Source organism: Anolis sagrei, chromosome 12, assembly GCF_037176765.1.
Source record: "Anolis sagrei isolate rAnoSag1 chromosome 12, rAnoSag1.mat, whole genome shotgun sequence".
Taxonomy (NCBI): domain Eukaryota; kingdom Metazoa; phylum Chordata; class Lepidosauria; order Squamata; family Dactyloidae; genus Anolis; species Anolis sagrei.
Window position 1 is genome coordinate 18,196,347 of NC_090032.1, and position 15,338 is coordinate 18,211,684.

The 15,338-nt window shown below is 44.4% G+C and overlaps 1 protein-coding gene across 1 annotated transcript in view; it reads right to left on the minus strand.

The window, feature by feature from the left end:
* Positions 1-260: 260 nt before the first annotated feature.
* LOC132764374 (tRNA-dihydrouridine(47) synthase [NAD(P)(+)]-like) overlaps positions 261-15,338 on the minus strand; it is a 45,374-nt gene continuing 30,296 nt past the window's right edge. Inside the window, exons 7-13 of the mRNA XM_067472502.1 lie at positions 10,991-11,056; positions 10,703-10,813; positions 5,872-5,968; positions 5,675-5,750; positions 4,855-5,043; positions 2,269-2,397; positions 261-408 (exon numbers count right to left, since the gene is read on the minus strand). Coding sequence (XP_067328603.1) covers positions 333-408; positions 2,269-2,397; positions 4,855-5,043; positions 5,675-5,750; positions 5,872-5,968; positions 10,703-10,813; positions 10,991-11,056 — 744 coding nt within the window. The 3' untranslated portion in view covers positions 261-332. The remainder of the gene's footprint in view (positions 409-2,268; positions 2,398-4,854; positions 5,044-5,674; positions 5,751-5,871; positions 5,969-10,702; positions 10,814-10,990; positions 11,057-15,338) is intronic.

Below are 15,338 nucleotides of genomic sequence, written 5' to 3' on the forward strand. Positions count from 1 at the left end.
GGAGCCGTATAGGGTTTTATAGGTCAAGACCAGCTAACAGTGGGAGCTCACCCTGCTCCCAGATTCAAACCGCTGACCCTTCAGTGAGCAAGTTCAGCAGCTCAGCGGTTTAACCCGCTGTGCCACCGAGGGCTCCACCATTTTGCCCTACCATTGCACATATTGGGGACTTGAGCATTCCATGGATTTTGTGGTTCCCAGGATCAAAACGACTCAATAAGACGCTGAAATCTTGGTCCAGACAAGAACAGACACACAGGTACACAAGATTAAATTTTAATTAACGACGAGAACAAAAATAATTGCGACATGTACATTTGCCTCCTCTTCCACTACAGCACGTAGCCGTTCTCATCGTGTTCCAACGGGAAGGTGAAGCCAGGTGAGACTGGACCCAAAAACATCTCGCTGCGAAAAGGTGACATAAGAAGAGGGTAAGACCAAAATATTAAGGTACAAACAGTGTTTTTCAATATCTTTAATTATCTCCAATATATTTTCCCTCCCTGTTATGGATGGAGAACCTTAGAAAGAACAAGAGAAAAATATCGGATGTATTTTCAAAAAACTCTCCTATGGTTTTGTTATGGGACAGAACGTCCCTCCTGCAAATGCGGTAAATCTATACAGTGAAATCCCCATATCTGTTTCTATGGACCTGAAACAATACACATGACGAAACACCCTGTCTTCCAATAGGGATTGGAAGAGGCTGGATAACAATCTGTTGGGGGGTGATTTGAATCTGTTTGTCTTTATGGGTTGGACTGGATGACCCTTGGGGTCTTTTCCACCTCTGATTCTATTATAGGAATCTGGTAGGTCTTCCAATGCAACTCTATGCGGGAAGCATGCCATCGAATTGCCTGGATAGCCTAGCAATTTCCATAAAGAGGTAATTTCCCCAAAGATTCAGCTGAGCGAAATGGTGGAGAGAAGGCTGCCATAAGTCCCCATGATGCCAAGATGATGGATCAATAATAATAATAATAATAATAATAATAATAATAATAATAATAATAATAAATACAATCGAATTCTACAAAAGAAATAACCAAGAAGAGTTAGCCCTATTAAGTCTCGATGCAGAAAAGGCGTTTGATAATTTAAATTGGGATTTTAAAAAATATATATAAATAAAAATGTAATGTTCGTTTGTGTGCCCAAATTTGAATACTGGTGGGGTTGGCGGGGGGATTGATTTTGTCATTTGGAAGTTGTAGTGGCTGGGATTTATAGTTCACCTACAATCAAAGAGCATTCTGAACACCACCAATGATGAAATTGAACCAAACTTGGCACACAGAACTCCCATGGCCAAGAGAAAATACTGGGAGGATCTGGTGGACATTGACCTTGAATTTTTGGAGTTGTAGTTCACCTACATCCAGTGGACCCAAACAATGATGGATCTGGACCAAACTTGGCACGAATACTCAATATGCTTAAATATGAACACTGGAGGAGTTTGAGAAAAATAGACCTTGACATTTGGGAGTTGTAGTTGCTGGGATTTATAGTTCACCTACAATCAAAGAGCATTCTGAACATCACCGATGATGAAATTGAACCAAAATTGGCACACAGAAGTCCCATGGCCAAGAAAAAATACTGTGAGGATCTGATGGACATTGACCTTGAATTTTTGGAGTTGTAGTTCACCTACATCCAATGGACCGAAACAATGATGGATCTGGAGCAAACTTGGCACGAATACTCAATATGCTGAAATGTGAACACTGGAGGAGTTTGAGAAAAACAGACCTTGACATTTGGGAGTTGTAGTTGCTGGGATTTATAGTTCACCTACAATGAAATAACATTCTGAACCCCACCAACGATAGAATTGGACCAAACTTCCCACACAGAACCCATGACCAAGAGAAAATACTATGTTTTCTGAAGGCCTTTGGCAACCCCTCTGACACTCCCTCACGACCCCCACAGGGGTCCCGACCCCCAGGTTGAGAAACACTGCATTAGAGAATAATAATCCCCAGGACCTAGGATCTATGATTCTTTTAAACCTAGCAATTTCCATAAAGAGGTAATTTCCCCAAAGATTCAGGTGAGCGAAATGGCAGAGAGAAGGCTGCCATACGTTCCTATGATGCCAAGATGATGGATCCATAAATTGGGCTTGGCTGCTACAGCATTCTCTCTGGGGCTGCCCTGGGAGGCTATTTGGAAATCACACAAGACACTTAACTCGGTTACAAAAAAGGGGAAATTGGAGATGCCAGGAACCCCCCCCCCCTTTTTTTTTACCTGATCTTCACCATATCCGTCACCTTTTGGCTTGACAGTAAGACTTCCAAGTAGTCTCCGGACAAAAACAAAGGGTGTTCGTCGCCGGATTGTGAAGGGAAGTGCTCTTGTAACCCAACGGGAATGTAGCTGCCCAAAAGAAAGGAGAGGAGGAAAACAGAACAGGTAAAACATATGATCAGTGTAACTGGGGTTGGCTTGTTTTTTTTTACAACGGAGTCCAAAGCCTGAGATATCAGGCATGTCATTTTATTTTATTTTTAAATTGTTTGTTACTGTCTTGACCTTATTTCCTGGTTTTATGTGAAGTCAGGAAATTGGGCCATGGCTTAGATCTGTCCTGTGTATATTTGAAATCTGGGAGAGGGTTGCCATGAAAACAGGAGCAATGTAGGGGACAGGGTGCAGCGTGAGGGAAATAAACTGTCAGTTGGAACTTTGTTGCATTCCCTAATGCGTGCTTTTGAATTAAAGCAGTGGTTCTCAACCTTCCTAATGCCGCGACCCCTTTATATATAGTTCCTCATGTTGTGATGACCCCCAACCCTAACATTATTTTCGTTGGGTTGTTGTAGGTTTTTTCGGGCTATATGGCCATGGTCTAGAGGCATTCTCTCCTGACGTTTCGCCTGCATCTATGGCAAGCATCCTCAGAGGTAGTGATGAAGTCTGTTTCGTTTATTATTTTCGTTGCTACTTCATAACTGGAATTTTTCTACTGTTATGAATTATCATGTAAATATCTGATACACAGGATGTATTTTCATTCTCTGGACCTTGGGAGTTGTAGTTGCTGGGATTTATAGTAAACCTACAATCAAAGAACATTCTGAACTCCACCAGAGATGAAATTGACTCAAACTTGGCACAGCAAAAAATAACGAAAGGGTTAGGTGAGCATTGGCCTTGAGTTTGGGAGTTGTAGTTCACCTATCTCCAGAAAGCACTGTGGACTCAAACAATGATAGATCTGGACTAAACTTGGCACAAATATTCAGTATGCTCAAATGTGAACACTGTTGGGAGTTTGGGGAAAATAGACCTTGACATTTGGGAGTTGTAGTTGCTGGGATTTATAGTTCACCTACAATCAGAGAGTATTCTAAACTCCACCAACGATAGAATTGGGCCAGACTTTCCACACAGAACTCCCATGACCAGCAGAAAATACTGTGTATCCTGATGGTCTTTGGCGACCCCTCCAACACCCCATCGCAACCCCCCCAGGGGGCCCGACCCCCAGGTTGAGAAGCACTGTCAGTTGGAACTTTGTTGCATTCCCTAATGCATGCTTTTGAATTAAAGCTTTCCAGCTTGGTTTGTGAGGTAATTATTTCACCAGAAAGCTACTGATCTGGACAGTTACCCTGTTTCAACAAATTAGCTTTGTGTGTGTGTGTGATGTGGTTGAATTCCAACACACAAACACTGAGCTAAGGTTCTGGGAGTCAGAGGCCCGAATGCCTGGAGGGCTGCAGATTGAAGAGGCCTGCTTTATGTTATTCTTTCCACACTAAGGTTTGCTGCTACAATGGATTGAATGGAGTTCAATTATATCAATCAAGGCTCTGTTCAACCAAACTGGGCCCGGTTTTCCATACAATTTGGTGGGGTTTTGCAGAGCTGTTGTTGAAGTCGAGCATGCCCCCCCTGTGTATAATCTCTATATGATTTCTATGTTTCCTTGTGTTCCTGACCCTAGCCTGACCCTTTGCCCCATTCTCCCCCTAAAGAAATAAGTAAGGGGACAAAAGCCATTAGCGATTACAGAAATCTCCAGCTAAAGACACATTTGCATAGATAATAGAAGGAGATTCTTATCTCTAGCATAGGAGACGGCCCACTAGAGTAAGGAATTGTTTGGCAAAGTTTCTATCACTCTTCAAGTAAGATCAGGGGAAATCTTCCCCTCTGCTTTTTGTTTACTTCCCATTGATAGCATTAACCCCAGGCTGCCCTCTGTTCTCCTGTCTCACAGCCAGGAAGGATCTGGATATCTTTACACATGTTGATTAACAACACTCAAAACACAATAGGTCAGCCCTGCTTGAGCTTTTTGTCTCACAGGCCACATGGCATTTTCTTTTTTAAAGACTCATTCACAGATTCCTTTGTGTTCTATCGTCCCGCCTCCCTCTCTCCTGATTTGCTGTCGCCGCCAAGTGGCAGAGGTCTCCCCATTGGATCCTACGGACCACTGGAGCTTCCTGATTGGTCCAGAGGCACCAGGGGCAGGAGGACCGCCTCCCAGCTGTTTGCCCATTGTCCAATCACGGTGGAGGGCAGCAGGGAGGTGGGGCGGGAAGTTTGAACTCTGGAACTTTGACTTTACTATAAATATGACTGTATTGGTGTATTCTCCTCATACTCTGCTGGCGAATGATTGCAGCTCTGCATCCTTTTCAGCTGAATCGCAAATAAAACCTCGATGGCTTTTCTTCAACTTGGTGAGACTTTTCATTGGGAAATCAGGGAAAAATATTGGGGCTTCTCTGTCTCGCCAGGGAAAAAGAACTCTTTGATGAGTCTAATTGGTCTCTGCCTCCTGGCAAAGACCCCTAAATTCCAGCTCTAGATCATTGTTACCTGCAGAGGTAATACAGCCATTGCAAGAGGGCGGCCCGGGTTTTCTCCACGCCGTTCGTGTCGGTCCCCCAATACTCCAAACCATAGGCCGTGAAGTCTTTGAGCATGTCCAGCCGTTCCCGGGCGGAGATGTCCCAGTGCCGCATCTCTTTGATTTCGGTGAAGATCCACGGCTTCACTAAGGCGGCCCTAAGAAGAAATATAGATAAAGAGAGATGTCGGTCCAGAAGATGGGAGCAGACACCGAAAAGGCCCAGTCCTCACCGAACAACCTTCTGATGTCACTGAGACCAAGGCAAAGACTTGGGAGGCATAAAAAAATTACAAACTATTTAATGTAACACGGAATGGCTGTTGAGAATATATGTGTGTGTTTTGATTAACTGTATTGTAGTTTTCAAAGTTGGTGTTTGTGTGCTTAGAAATGTAATGCTGTGAGATTGTAATTCCTGTGTGGAAAGGGTTAACTGTATCATGAAGGAGGAGTCGTAAATCTCAGTGCGGAAAGTGTTGTAAGCTGTGTTGCGTCCTACGTCATCTCGTCACTGTGGAATGTAAGGAGATGCCTGATTCTAGATTACAACGAAAAGCCGAACCATGTAGCCGCTTGCTTCTTGTTCTCCTTAGCTTCTAGTGTAAATATTATTTTAGTTTTGTGTTTAATGAAGTAGCTTTAGTGTAAGAAGATGTGTTTCAGTGCCTTGTGTGTGCTGAGATCGTCGCCATTCCATTGACAATGGCGCCATGATATGAAAAGCTATGAACAATCACTTGTCCTGTGTTGGGATAGTCTCACTGCAGAAAAGGAAAAAGCACTTGCCTTGCAATCGTGACCCCCGAAACGCCAGTTTCCTTGGCTTTTATGGCATCTTCAAAGGAGAAAATATCTCCATTCCCTGGATCACAAGAAAGGGAAGAAAGATGGACTCAGCAGAAAAACAGTCGGGCATATCTTGGTCGTGCCTCAACCCAACCAATGCACAGGAACAAAGAAAAGGCAATATAAACATAGCTTACCAAAAAGAGGCATCGGTCTGGCAATCTGGGCACAGTGTGATATGTAGTTCCAGTCTGCTGGCTCACTCATTGGGATTACTTTTGGCCGTCCATGAAGCTGAAAGAGCCAGAAGTATCAACTTAGGCCATTTACTGTATATACTCGAGTATAGACCTAGTTTTTCAGCCCCTTTTTTAGGCTGAAAACGTCCCCATCAGCTTATACTCAAGTCAAGTTATTTATTATTTTACTCTGTTGTTGTTGTTATTATTACTACTACATTTATTTTACTCTATTTATATTTTTAATATTATTATCATTACATTTATTATTTTATCACAAAGGACGACCACCTCACCCGCCTCATAGGAAACCTGCTACAAAACAGGAGCTTTTTTGTTGAGTTCCAGGGCCAGAGAAGCAGATGGCGGAATCAGAAGAACGGCCTGCCTCAGGGGAGCGTGCTTGCCCCATCCATCTTCAACATCTACACAAATGACCAGCCACTGCCAGAAGGGACAGAGAGCTTCGTCTATGCTGATGATTGTGCCATTACCGCTCAAGCAGGGAGCTTTGAGATGGTAGAAGCTCTCCGAAGCTCTAGGTGCTCTTACTGTCTATTACAGGGAAAACCAGCATCCCGAGCTGGGAAGGAATCCCACTGGAGCACTGCAGCACACCCAAATACCTGGGAGTCACTCTGGACCGTGCTCTGACCACCACTGGAGAAACTACACTGTCTAGCTGGTATTGCACCACCTGACATCTGCCGGGAAGGAGCAGCCAATAGTGAAAGCACCAAGGTAGTGACATCTCCAGCCCATCCCTTGTTTGGGCATCAGCCAGCACGTCAATGACTTAAATCAAGAAATAGTTTTCTAAGATCTACAGAGACACTCGCTGGAACACCTCAGCAAGCGAGAGTCCAAAAGTGGCAGGCTCAAACCCAGAACCTCAACCAATGGCTGATACCAAATGAGAGACTCCCCCCTGGGCACACAGAAGACTGGGCGAATTGGAAGGCGCTGAACACACTGCGCTCTGGCACCACGAGATGCAGAGCCAACCTCAAGAAATGGGGCCACAAAGTGGAATCCACGACATGCGAGTGCGGAGAAGAGCCAACCACTGACCACTTGCTGCAATGCAACCTGAGCCCTGCCACATGCACAATGGAGGACCTCCTTGCGGTAACACCAGAGGCACTCCAAGGGGCCAGATACTGGTCAAAGGACATTTAATCAACTGCCAAGCTTGCAAACTCTGTCTTTTGTATGTATGTATGTTTGTTTGTTTGTTCTGTAAAAAATGTAACACAACTGTTTGGTTGCCTGGCACGATAAATAAATACTGTTCGAGAGAAGACAGGGTGTGCGTGTGGTGGCAGAAGGAGAAACAGAGGCGCGCACGCAGCAAGCTGGGCATGGAGGGAGGTGCGCACCGAAGGCAGAATGAAGGGGGTTGGACTAGATGGCCCAAGGGGTCTTTTCCAGCTGCTGCTGCTGCTGCTGCTGCTGCTGCTTCTTCTTCTTCTTCTTCTTCTTCTTCTTCTTCTTCTTCTTCTTCTTCTTCTTCTTCTTCTTATTATTATTATTATTATTATTATTATTATTATTATCATTGAGGCTGGATGGCCATCTGTCAGGGGTATCTGAATTGTAGTTTCCCTGCACGAAGGCAGAATGAAGGGGGTTGGACTAGATGGCCCAACGGGTCTTTTCCAGCTGCTTCTTCTTCTTCTTCTTCTTCTCCTTCTCCTTCTTCTTATTATTATCATTGACGCTGGATGGCCATCTGTCAGGGGTGTTTGAATTGTGGTTTCCCAGCATGAAGGCAGAATGAAGGGGGTTGGACTAGATGGCCCAAGGGGTCTTTTCCAGCTGCTGCTTCTTCTTCTTCTTCTTATTATTATTATCATTGAGGCTGGATGGTCATCTGTCAGGGGTGTTTGAATTGTGGTTTCCCTGCACGAAGGCAGAATGAAGGGGGTTGGACTAGATGGCCCAAGGGGTCTTTTCCAGCTGCTGCTGCTGCTGCTGCTGCTGCTGCTTCTTCTTCTTCTTCTTCTTCTTCTCATTGAGGCTGGATGGTCATCTGTCAAGGGTGTTTGAATTGTAGTTTTCCTGCACGAAGGCAGAATGAAGGGGATTGGACTAGATGGCCCAAGGGGTCTTTTCCAGCTGCTGATTCTTCTTCTTCTTCTTCTTCTTCTTCTTCTTCTTCTTATTATTATTATTATTATTATTATTATTATCATTGAGGCTGGATGGCCATCTGTCAGGGGTATCTGAATTGTAGTTTCCCTGCACGAAGGCAGAATGAAGGGGGTTGGACTAGATGGCCCAACGGGTCTTTTCCAGCTGCTGATTCTTCTTCTTCTTCTTCTTCTTCTTCTTCTTATTATTATTATTATTATTATTATTATTATCATTGAGGCTGGATGGTCATCTGTCAGGGGTGTTTGTATTGTAGTTTCCCTGCACGAAGGCAGAATGAAAGGGGTTGGACTAGATGGCCCAAGGGGTCTTTTCCACCTGCTGATTCTTCTTCTTCTTCTTCTTCTTCTTCTTCTTCTTCTTATTATTATTATTATTATTATTATTATTATCATTGAGGCTGGATGGCCATCTGTCAGGGGTGTTTGAATTGTAGTTTCCCTGCACGAAGGCAGAATGAAGGGGGTTGGACTAGATGGCCCAATGGGTCTTTTCCAGCTGCTGTTGCTTCTTCTTATTCTTCTTATTCTTCTTATTCTTCTTATTCTTATTCTTATTCTTATTATCATTGAGGCTGGATGGTCATCTGTCAGGGGTGTTTTAATTGTAGTTTCCCTGCACGAAGGCAGAATGAAGGGGGTTGGACTAGATGGCCCAACGGGTCTTTTCCAGCTGCTGCTGCTGCTTATTATTATTATTATTATCATTGAGGCTGGATGGCCATCTGTCAGGGGTGTTTGAATTGTAGTTTCCCTGCACGAAGGCAGAATGAAGGGGGTTGGACTAGATGGCCCAAAGGATCTTTTCCAGCTGCTTCTTCTTCTTCTTTTTCTTCTCCTTCTCCTTCTTCTTCTTATTATCATTGAGGCTGGATGGCCATCTGTCAGGGGTGTTTGAATTGTGGTTTCCCAGCATGAAGGCAGAATGAAGGGGATTGGACTAGATGGCTTTTAGAGGTCCCTTCCAACTACACAGACTGGGCCACAGCAACACGTGGCAGGGGACAGCTAGTAAATAAATAAATACATTGTGTGAAAGCTCCCCTGGCCACCGCCGAGACCTTTTGTTCCAGGCTCAGCGATGAATCCAGGATCACTCCGAACCTGAATTTTCAGCAGGAGCGTAGGATAAGAAATAGCAGTAACACCGCTCAGAAGAAGTGGATAAGAAAGAGCAGTAACACTAGGTTCTTGTGGGGTTTTTCGGGCCATAGAGCCATGTTCTAGAGGCATTTCTCCTGACGTTTCGCCTGCATCTATGGCAAGCATCCTCAGAGGTAGTAACACCGCTGTAAACTGAAACTGATTTTGACAGCAAACAACGAGAACCTGATATCTAGCTGCTTTTAGTGGGGTCTCCTTGAGAGAGAAGCCCGAGGACCGCGCCTAAAGGCCTCTGGGTCCCTTGGTGAGGCCAGCGAGAGCCAATCCAAAGAGTAAAAATATTACAAATAATAATGCCTCATCCAAGTGGAAGAAGTTTTTCAGCAACCGAGGTTTATTGTGATTCAGCTGAGATCAGATGCATTGCAGGAATCATTCCGCTGCAAGCATGCCGGGGTACAGTGATGCAGGCATATTTATACAATTTTTGAAAACTCAGAGTTCAACCCTTCCGCCCCGGCTCCTCTAATGTTCCCCGTGATTGGGTGATGGGCGGACACCTGGGAAGCAGCCCTCCCACCCCTGGCGCCTCTGTACCAATCAGGAAGCTCCAGTGGTCTGTAGGATCCAATGGGGAGACCTCTGTCACAGCCAATCAGGAGAAATGGGGGTGGGATGAGGGAGCACAAAGGAATCTGGGAAAGGAATCTGCAGACAAAGGAATGCAGGAATGGGGGGGGGGGGGGATATGAATGCAAATACAATCTTTTTTATTCCGAGCGTCCATAAGTCCCCTTATCCCATCAGACATGCTCAGAGAATGGGCAGGGTCCATTATGGCTATGGTTCCATGCAGGGTGAATTAATCAAGGGTGAGTCTTGGGAGATGTAGAGACTCTCCCTCAGGCAGTTCCTGGTCACAGTATTTTGTGGGGCAAGGGTCGAGAGGGCAAGGGTACAAGGGGAATCCATAAGGGTTACATATATGGCATTTTCTTATACATAGTTCATAAGGGGAACCCCATCCCACCCCATAGAGTTTATTACAATATTTGATCTTTATTATGGCACAAACTGGAGGCTTCATAAACTTTGAAAAGGATCCGCGGAAACGGAGGCTGTCAGTATCTCAAGTCAGGCACCAATAGAGAGTTCGTGGTCATGGATATGATAAATAGTCCAGTGCATAAGTCAGAGAGTCACAAAAAAAGGAAACAGGAACCCAGTTGTGAGCGCTGGGTCAGGCAGCAACAGAATCCATTGTCCGGCCCTTGGCGAACTAGATCTCTCACAAAAGGGCAGAAGCCCCAAGATCCAGCCATTTCCCAAAAAAGCCTCATGGGGTCCTTGTTGTTGTCAGTGCCTTGGCAATGTGGCCAAGACTTAACCCTTGTTGTGTAGTCTGGTGCCCTTGCCCTTTGCAGAACTATAAATCCCTATCCCTTAATTATGAGGGGAGGGTTGGTGCCTGACATCAAACCCATTCAACTGAAAGGAGGCCCAAGACAAAAGACAGAGCGGGGCTACTATACCGTGACCATAGCGGCTCCCCAATGATGGAGTTTGGGGATGAGGGTGTGAGCCAGATTCTTCTGCGCGGATATGCCGCTCCTCAGTTTCACTGTGATAGGAACGTTCGACACCTAACAACAAGAGAAACGCAATGCAGTGTGATGTGCCAGGAACCAATTTGATGCGTCAAAGAAGCAGAAAAGAGCCCTCTCCCTTTCCCTGGCTGAAGGGGACACAAGTGCAGACAACATCCGTCTGCCAAGGAGGATAGAAGAGAGGAGAGTCCTCTGCCCAGCTGCCCAACGTACGTAGTCCATGCCACGGACAATCTTTTCAAATTTGGTGGGCTTCAACATTAAGGCACATCCTCCGCCCTGGAAAAAAAAGGAGAGACACATGGAAAAGACCGCCTTCTTCCTACTATCCAACAAATCTTGTCAAAACAAAAAACCACCACGATGAGGTCACCAAATTGAATAATCTGCCTGTTATTAAACGGTTGCCCACCCAAAAGACTATTCAATATCCATTATGTTGTTGCGGAAGATTCGTTACCCGAGATCATTTAGAGCACAATCAGGAAGGAAGAGAAAGGAGACGGCAACTGATTCCAGGCTTTTTAATTCTATCAAGCTTGATAGGGTGTCCAGAAAACAATATCTGACACAAGTTGGAAGTCAGATTTGCTCCAGCATTTATAGCATAAATTCACAGGTTTACACATGCGCATATGAGTCTTGACATTTACACAATCTAATCAATATCAATTTGTCCTCGAGGAACCGCGGCCAAGAACAATTGTTGGCAAGATAATATAATTTCCACTGCTCCCCTTTTTGTCAGCTGATCAGCCACGTTCCCAGACGAATTACGTAATCTTTAGAATGAATCATAACTTCATATATATCTCTTTATACATATGTCTTTATATATGTATCTTTAACATAAAACTTATTCAAAAGCAGCCTCCCCATTAATTCTTCTGTGATTACTTTCACAATACATTATTTTCCTCAGTTGATCATTCAAGAAGGTGTGTGAAATTACCTGCTATTTTCATCAACCAGACAGGAGGTGGCGCTACTACTACGTGACCTTTAGATGTTAGTTTTCGGATCAATAATATTGATTTAACTCATGAGCCAAGTTTCCTACCTCAGCCTTCAGCCTTTAGCCTTGGCTTCTTCAAATATTGACTTAAGATAGAGCCAGCCTGAAAGTTTTCTAAGTCATCTGTTAAATTTCTCTTCCACCAAAATCTTTGCTTCCCAGCCTCAAGAACGGACAGGTAAGCCTTACTGCTCATTATTTTCATTTTAAATTATGATTATTTTATTTTTCTCCTTATGGCCACCACAATGTTGATTCATTGCCATAAACATCCAGGAGAATCAACAATATAGACATATAGTGAAGAGAGAGGGGGGTACAGTTGAAGACACTTCCATCTTGTCTCCTGTGCTTTACTAATAATATAATATATTATATATACATATAATATTATAATGTAATACAATTATCATACTACTAATAATAATGCAATATTATATTATACTGCACTGCATCCTGTCAGATCCCCAAAACCTGGAGGAAAGCAAGAGTCATCGCCATCTTGAAGCCAGGCAAAGACCATAATGATCCAAAAAGCTACAGACCAATCTCCCTGTTGTGCCACCTCTACAAAGTTCTGGAGAGACTTATTTTGCATAGAATTATGGAAAAAATAGTCTGATTCCACAGCAAGCTGGCTTCAGGAAAGGCAAAAGCTGCACATCACAAGTGCAGAACCTGACTCAGCACATAGAAGATGGCTTTGAAAGGCAGCAGATCACAGGAGCTGTCTTCATAGACCTGTCAGCAGCCTATGAGACTGTGAACCACCGCCTCCTCCTGAGAAAAATGTATGATATCACAAAGGACGACCACCTCACCTGCCTCATAGGAAACCTGCTACAAAACAGGAGCTTTTTTGTTGAGTACCAGGGCCAGAGAAGCAGATTGTGGAAACAGAAGAACGGCCTGCCTCAGGGGAGCGTGATTGCTCCATCCATGTTCAACATTTACACAAATGACCAGCCACTGCCAGAAGGAACAGAGAATTTAATCTATGCTGACGATCGTGCCATCACCGCTCAAGCAGGGAGCTTTGAGATGGTGGAACAGAAGCTCTCCGAAGCTCTAGGTGCTCTTACTGCCTATTACAGGGAAAACCAGCTGGTCCCTAATCCATCTAAAACACAGACATGTGCTTTTCACCTTAAGAACAGACAAGCATCCTGAGCTCTGAGGATCACCTGGGAAGGAATCCTATTGGAGCATTGCAGCGCACACAAATACCTGGGAGTCACTCTGGACCGTGCTCTGACCTACAAGAAGCACTGCCTGAACATCAAGCAAAAAGTGGGCGCTAGAAACAATATCATACGAAAGCTGACTGGCACAACCTGGGGATCACAACCAGACACAGTGAAGACATCTGCCATTGCGCTATGCTACTCTGCTGCTGAGTATGCATGCCCAGTGTGGAACACATCTCACCTCGCTAAAACAGTGGATGTGGCTCTTAATGAGACATGCCGATTTATCATGGAGTGCCTGCGCCCTACACCACTGGAGAAATTACACTGCTTAGCCGGTATTGCACCACCTGACATCCGCCGGGAAGTGGCAGCCAATAGTGAAAGGACCAAGGCAGAGACATCTCCAGCTCATCCCGTTTGAGTATCAACCAGCACATCAACAACTTAAATCAGTGTTTCTCAACCTGGGGGTCAGTACCCCTGAGGGGGTCACCAGGGGGTGTCAAAGGGGTCACTAAAGACCATCAGAAAACACAGTAGTTTCTGTTGGTCATGGGGGTTCTGTGTGGGAAGTTTGGCTCAATTATATAGTTGGTGGGGTTCAAAATGCTCTTTGATTGTAGGTGAGCTATAAATCCCAGCAACGACAACTCGCAAATGTCAAAATCTATTTCCCCCAAACTCCACCAGTGTTCACATTTGGGCATGGTTTGGCCCAGATCCATCATTGTTGCAGTCCTCAGTGCTCTCTGGATGTAAGTGAACTACAACTCCAAAACTCAAGGTCAATGCCCACCAAACCCTTCCAGCATTTTCTGTTGGTCATGGGAGTAGTGTGTCAAGTTTGATTCAATTCTGTCATTGGTGGAGTTCAGAATGCTCTTTGATTGTAGGCGAACTATAAATCCCAGCAACTACAACTCCCAAAGGTCAAGGTCTATTTTCCCTAAATTCCACCAGTGTTCACATTTGGGCATATTGAGTATTTGTGCCAAGTTTGGTCCAGATCCAGTGCTTGCTGGATGTAGGTGAACTACAACTCCAAAACTCAAGGTCAATTCCCCCCAGGCCCTTCCAGTATTTTCTGTTGGTCATGGGAGTTCTGTGTGCCAAGTCTGATTCAGTTCCATCATTGGTGGAATTCAGAATGCTCTTTGATTGTAGGCGAACTATAAATCCCAGCAACTACAACTCCCAAAGGTCAAGGTCTATTTTCCCTAAATTCCACCAGTGTTCACATTTGGGCATATTGAGTATTTGTGCCACGTTTGGTCCCGATCCAGTGCTTGCTGGATGTAGGTGAACTACAACTCCAAAACTCAAGGTCAATTCCCCCCAGGCCCTTCCAGTATTTTCTGTTGGTCATGGGAGTTCTGTGTGCCAAGTCTGATTCAGTTCCATCATTGGTGGAATTCAGAATGCTCTTTGATTTTAGGTGAACTATAAATCCCAGCAACTTCAACTCCTAAATGACAACATCAATTTCCGCCTAACCCCACCAGTATTCAAATTTGGACGTATTCAATATTTGTGCCAAATTTGGTCCAGTGAATGAAAATACATCCTGCATATCAGATATTTACATTACAGTTCATAACAGTAGTAAAATTACAGATATGAAATAGCAACGAAAATAATGTTATGACTGGGGGTCACCACCACATGAGGAACTGTATTAAGGGGTCGCGGCATTAGGAAGGTTGAGAACCACTGACTTAAATCAAGAAATAGTTTTCTAAGATCTACAGAGACACTCGCTGGAACACCTCAGCAAGCGAGAGTCCAAAAGTGGCAGGCTCAAACCCAGAACCTTAACCAGTGGCTGATACCAAATGAGAGACTCCCCCCTGGGCGACTTGGAAGGCGCTGAACAGACTGCACTCTGGCACATTCTCCTTTCTTGAGTTGTAGTTTTCTACCTTCACATAAGGCAGTGTTTCTCAACCTTTCTAATGCCGTGACCCCTAAATAAAGTTCCTCATGTTGTGGTGACCCCCAACCATATTTTCGTTGCTACTTCATAACGGTAATTTTGCTACTCTTATGAAGCATAATGGAAATATCTGATATGCAGGATGTATTTTCATTGTTACAAATTGATCACAAAAACAATATGCTCGGGGAGTATGGCCAATGGATGATGGGATTTGCAGTACCTTCAACTGACTCAGCTCTGACTTCCACAGACCACTGAGACCCTCACAAATTATACACCTGGAACAAACTTGGCACACACAGAACCCCAATGATCAATAGAAAATACTGGAGGGGGTTGGGAGGAATAGATAGTGATTTTTGGGAGATGTAGTTCACCTACATACGGAGAGCACTGTGAACCCAAACGACTGTGCATTTG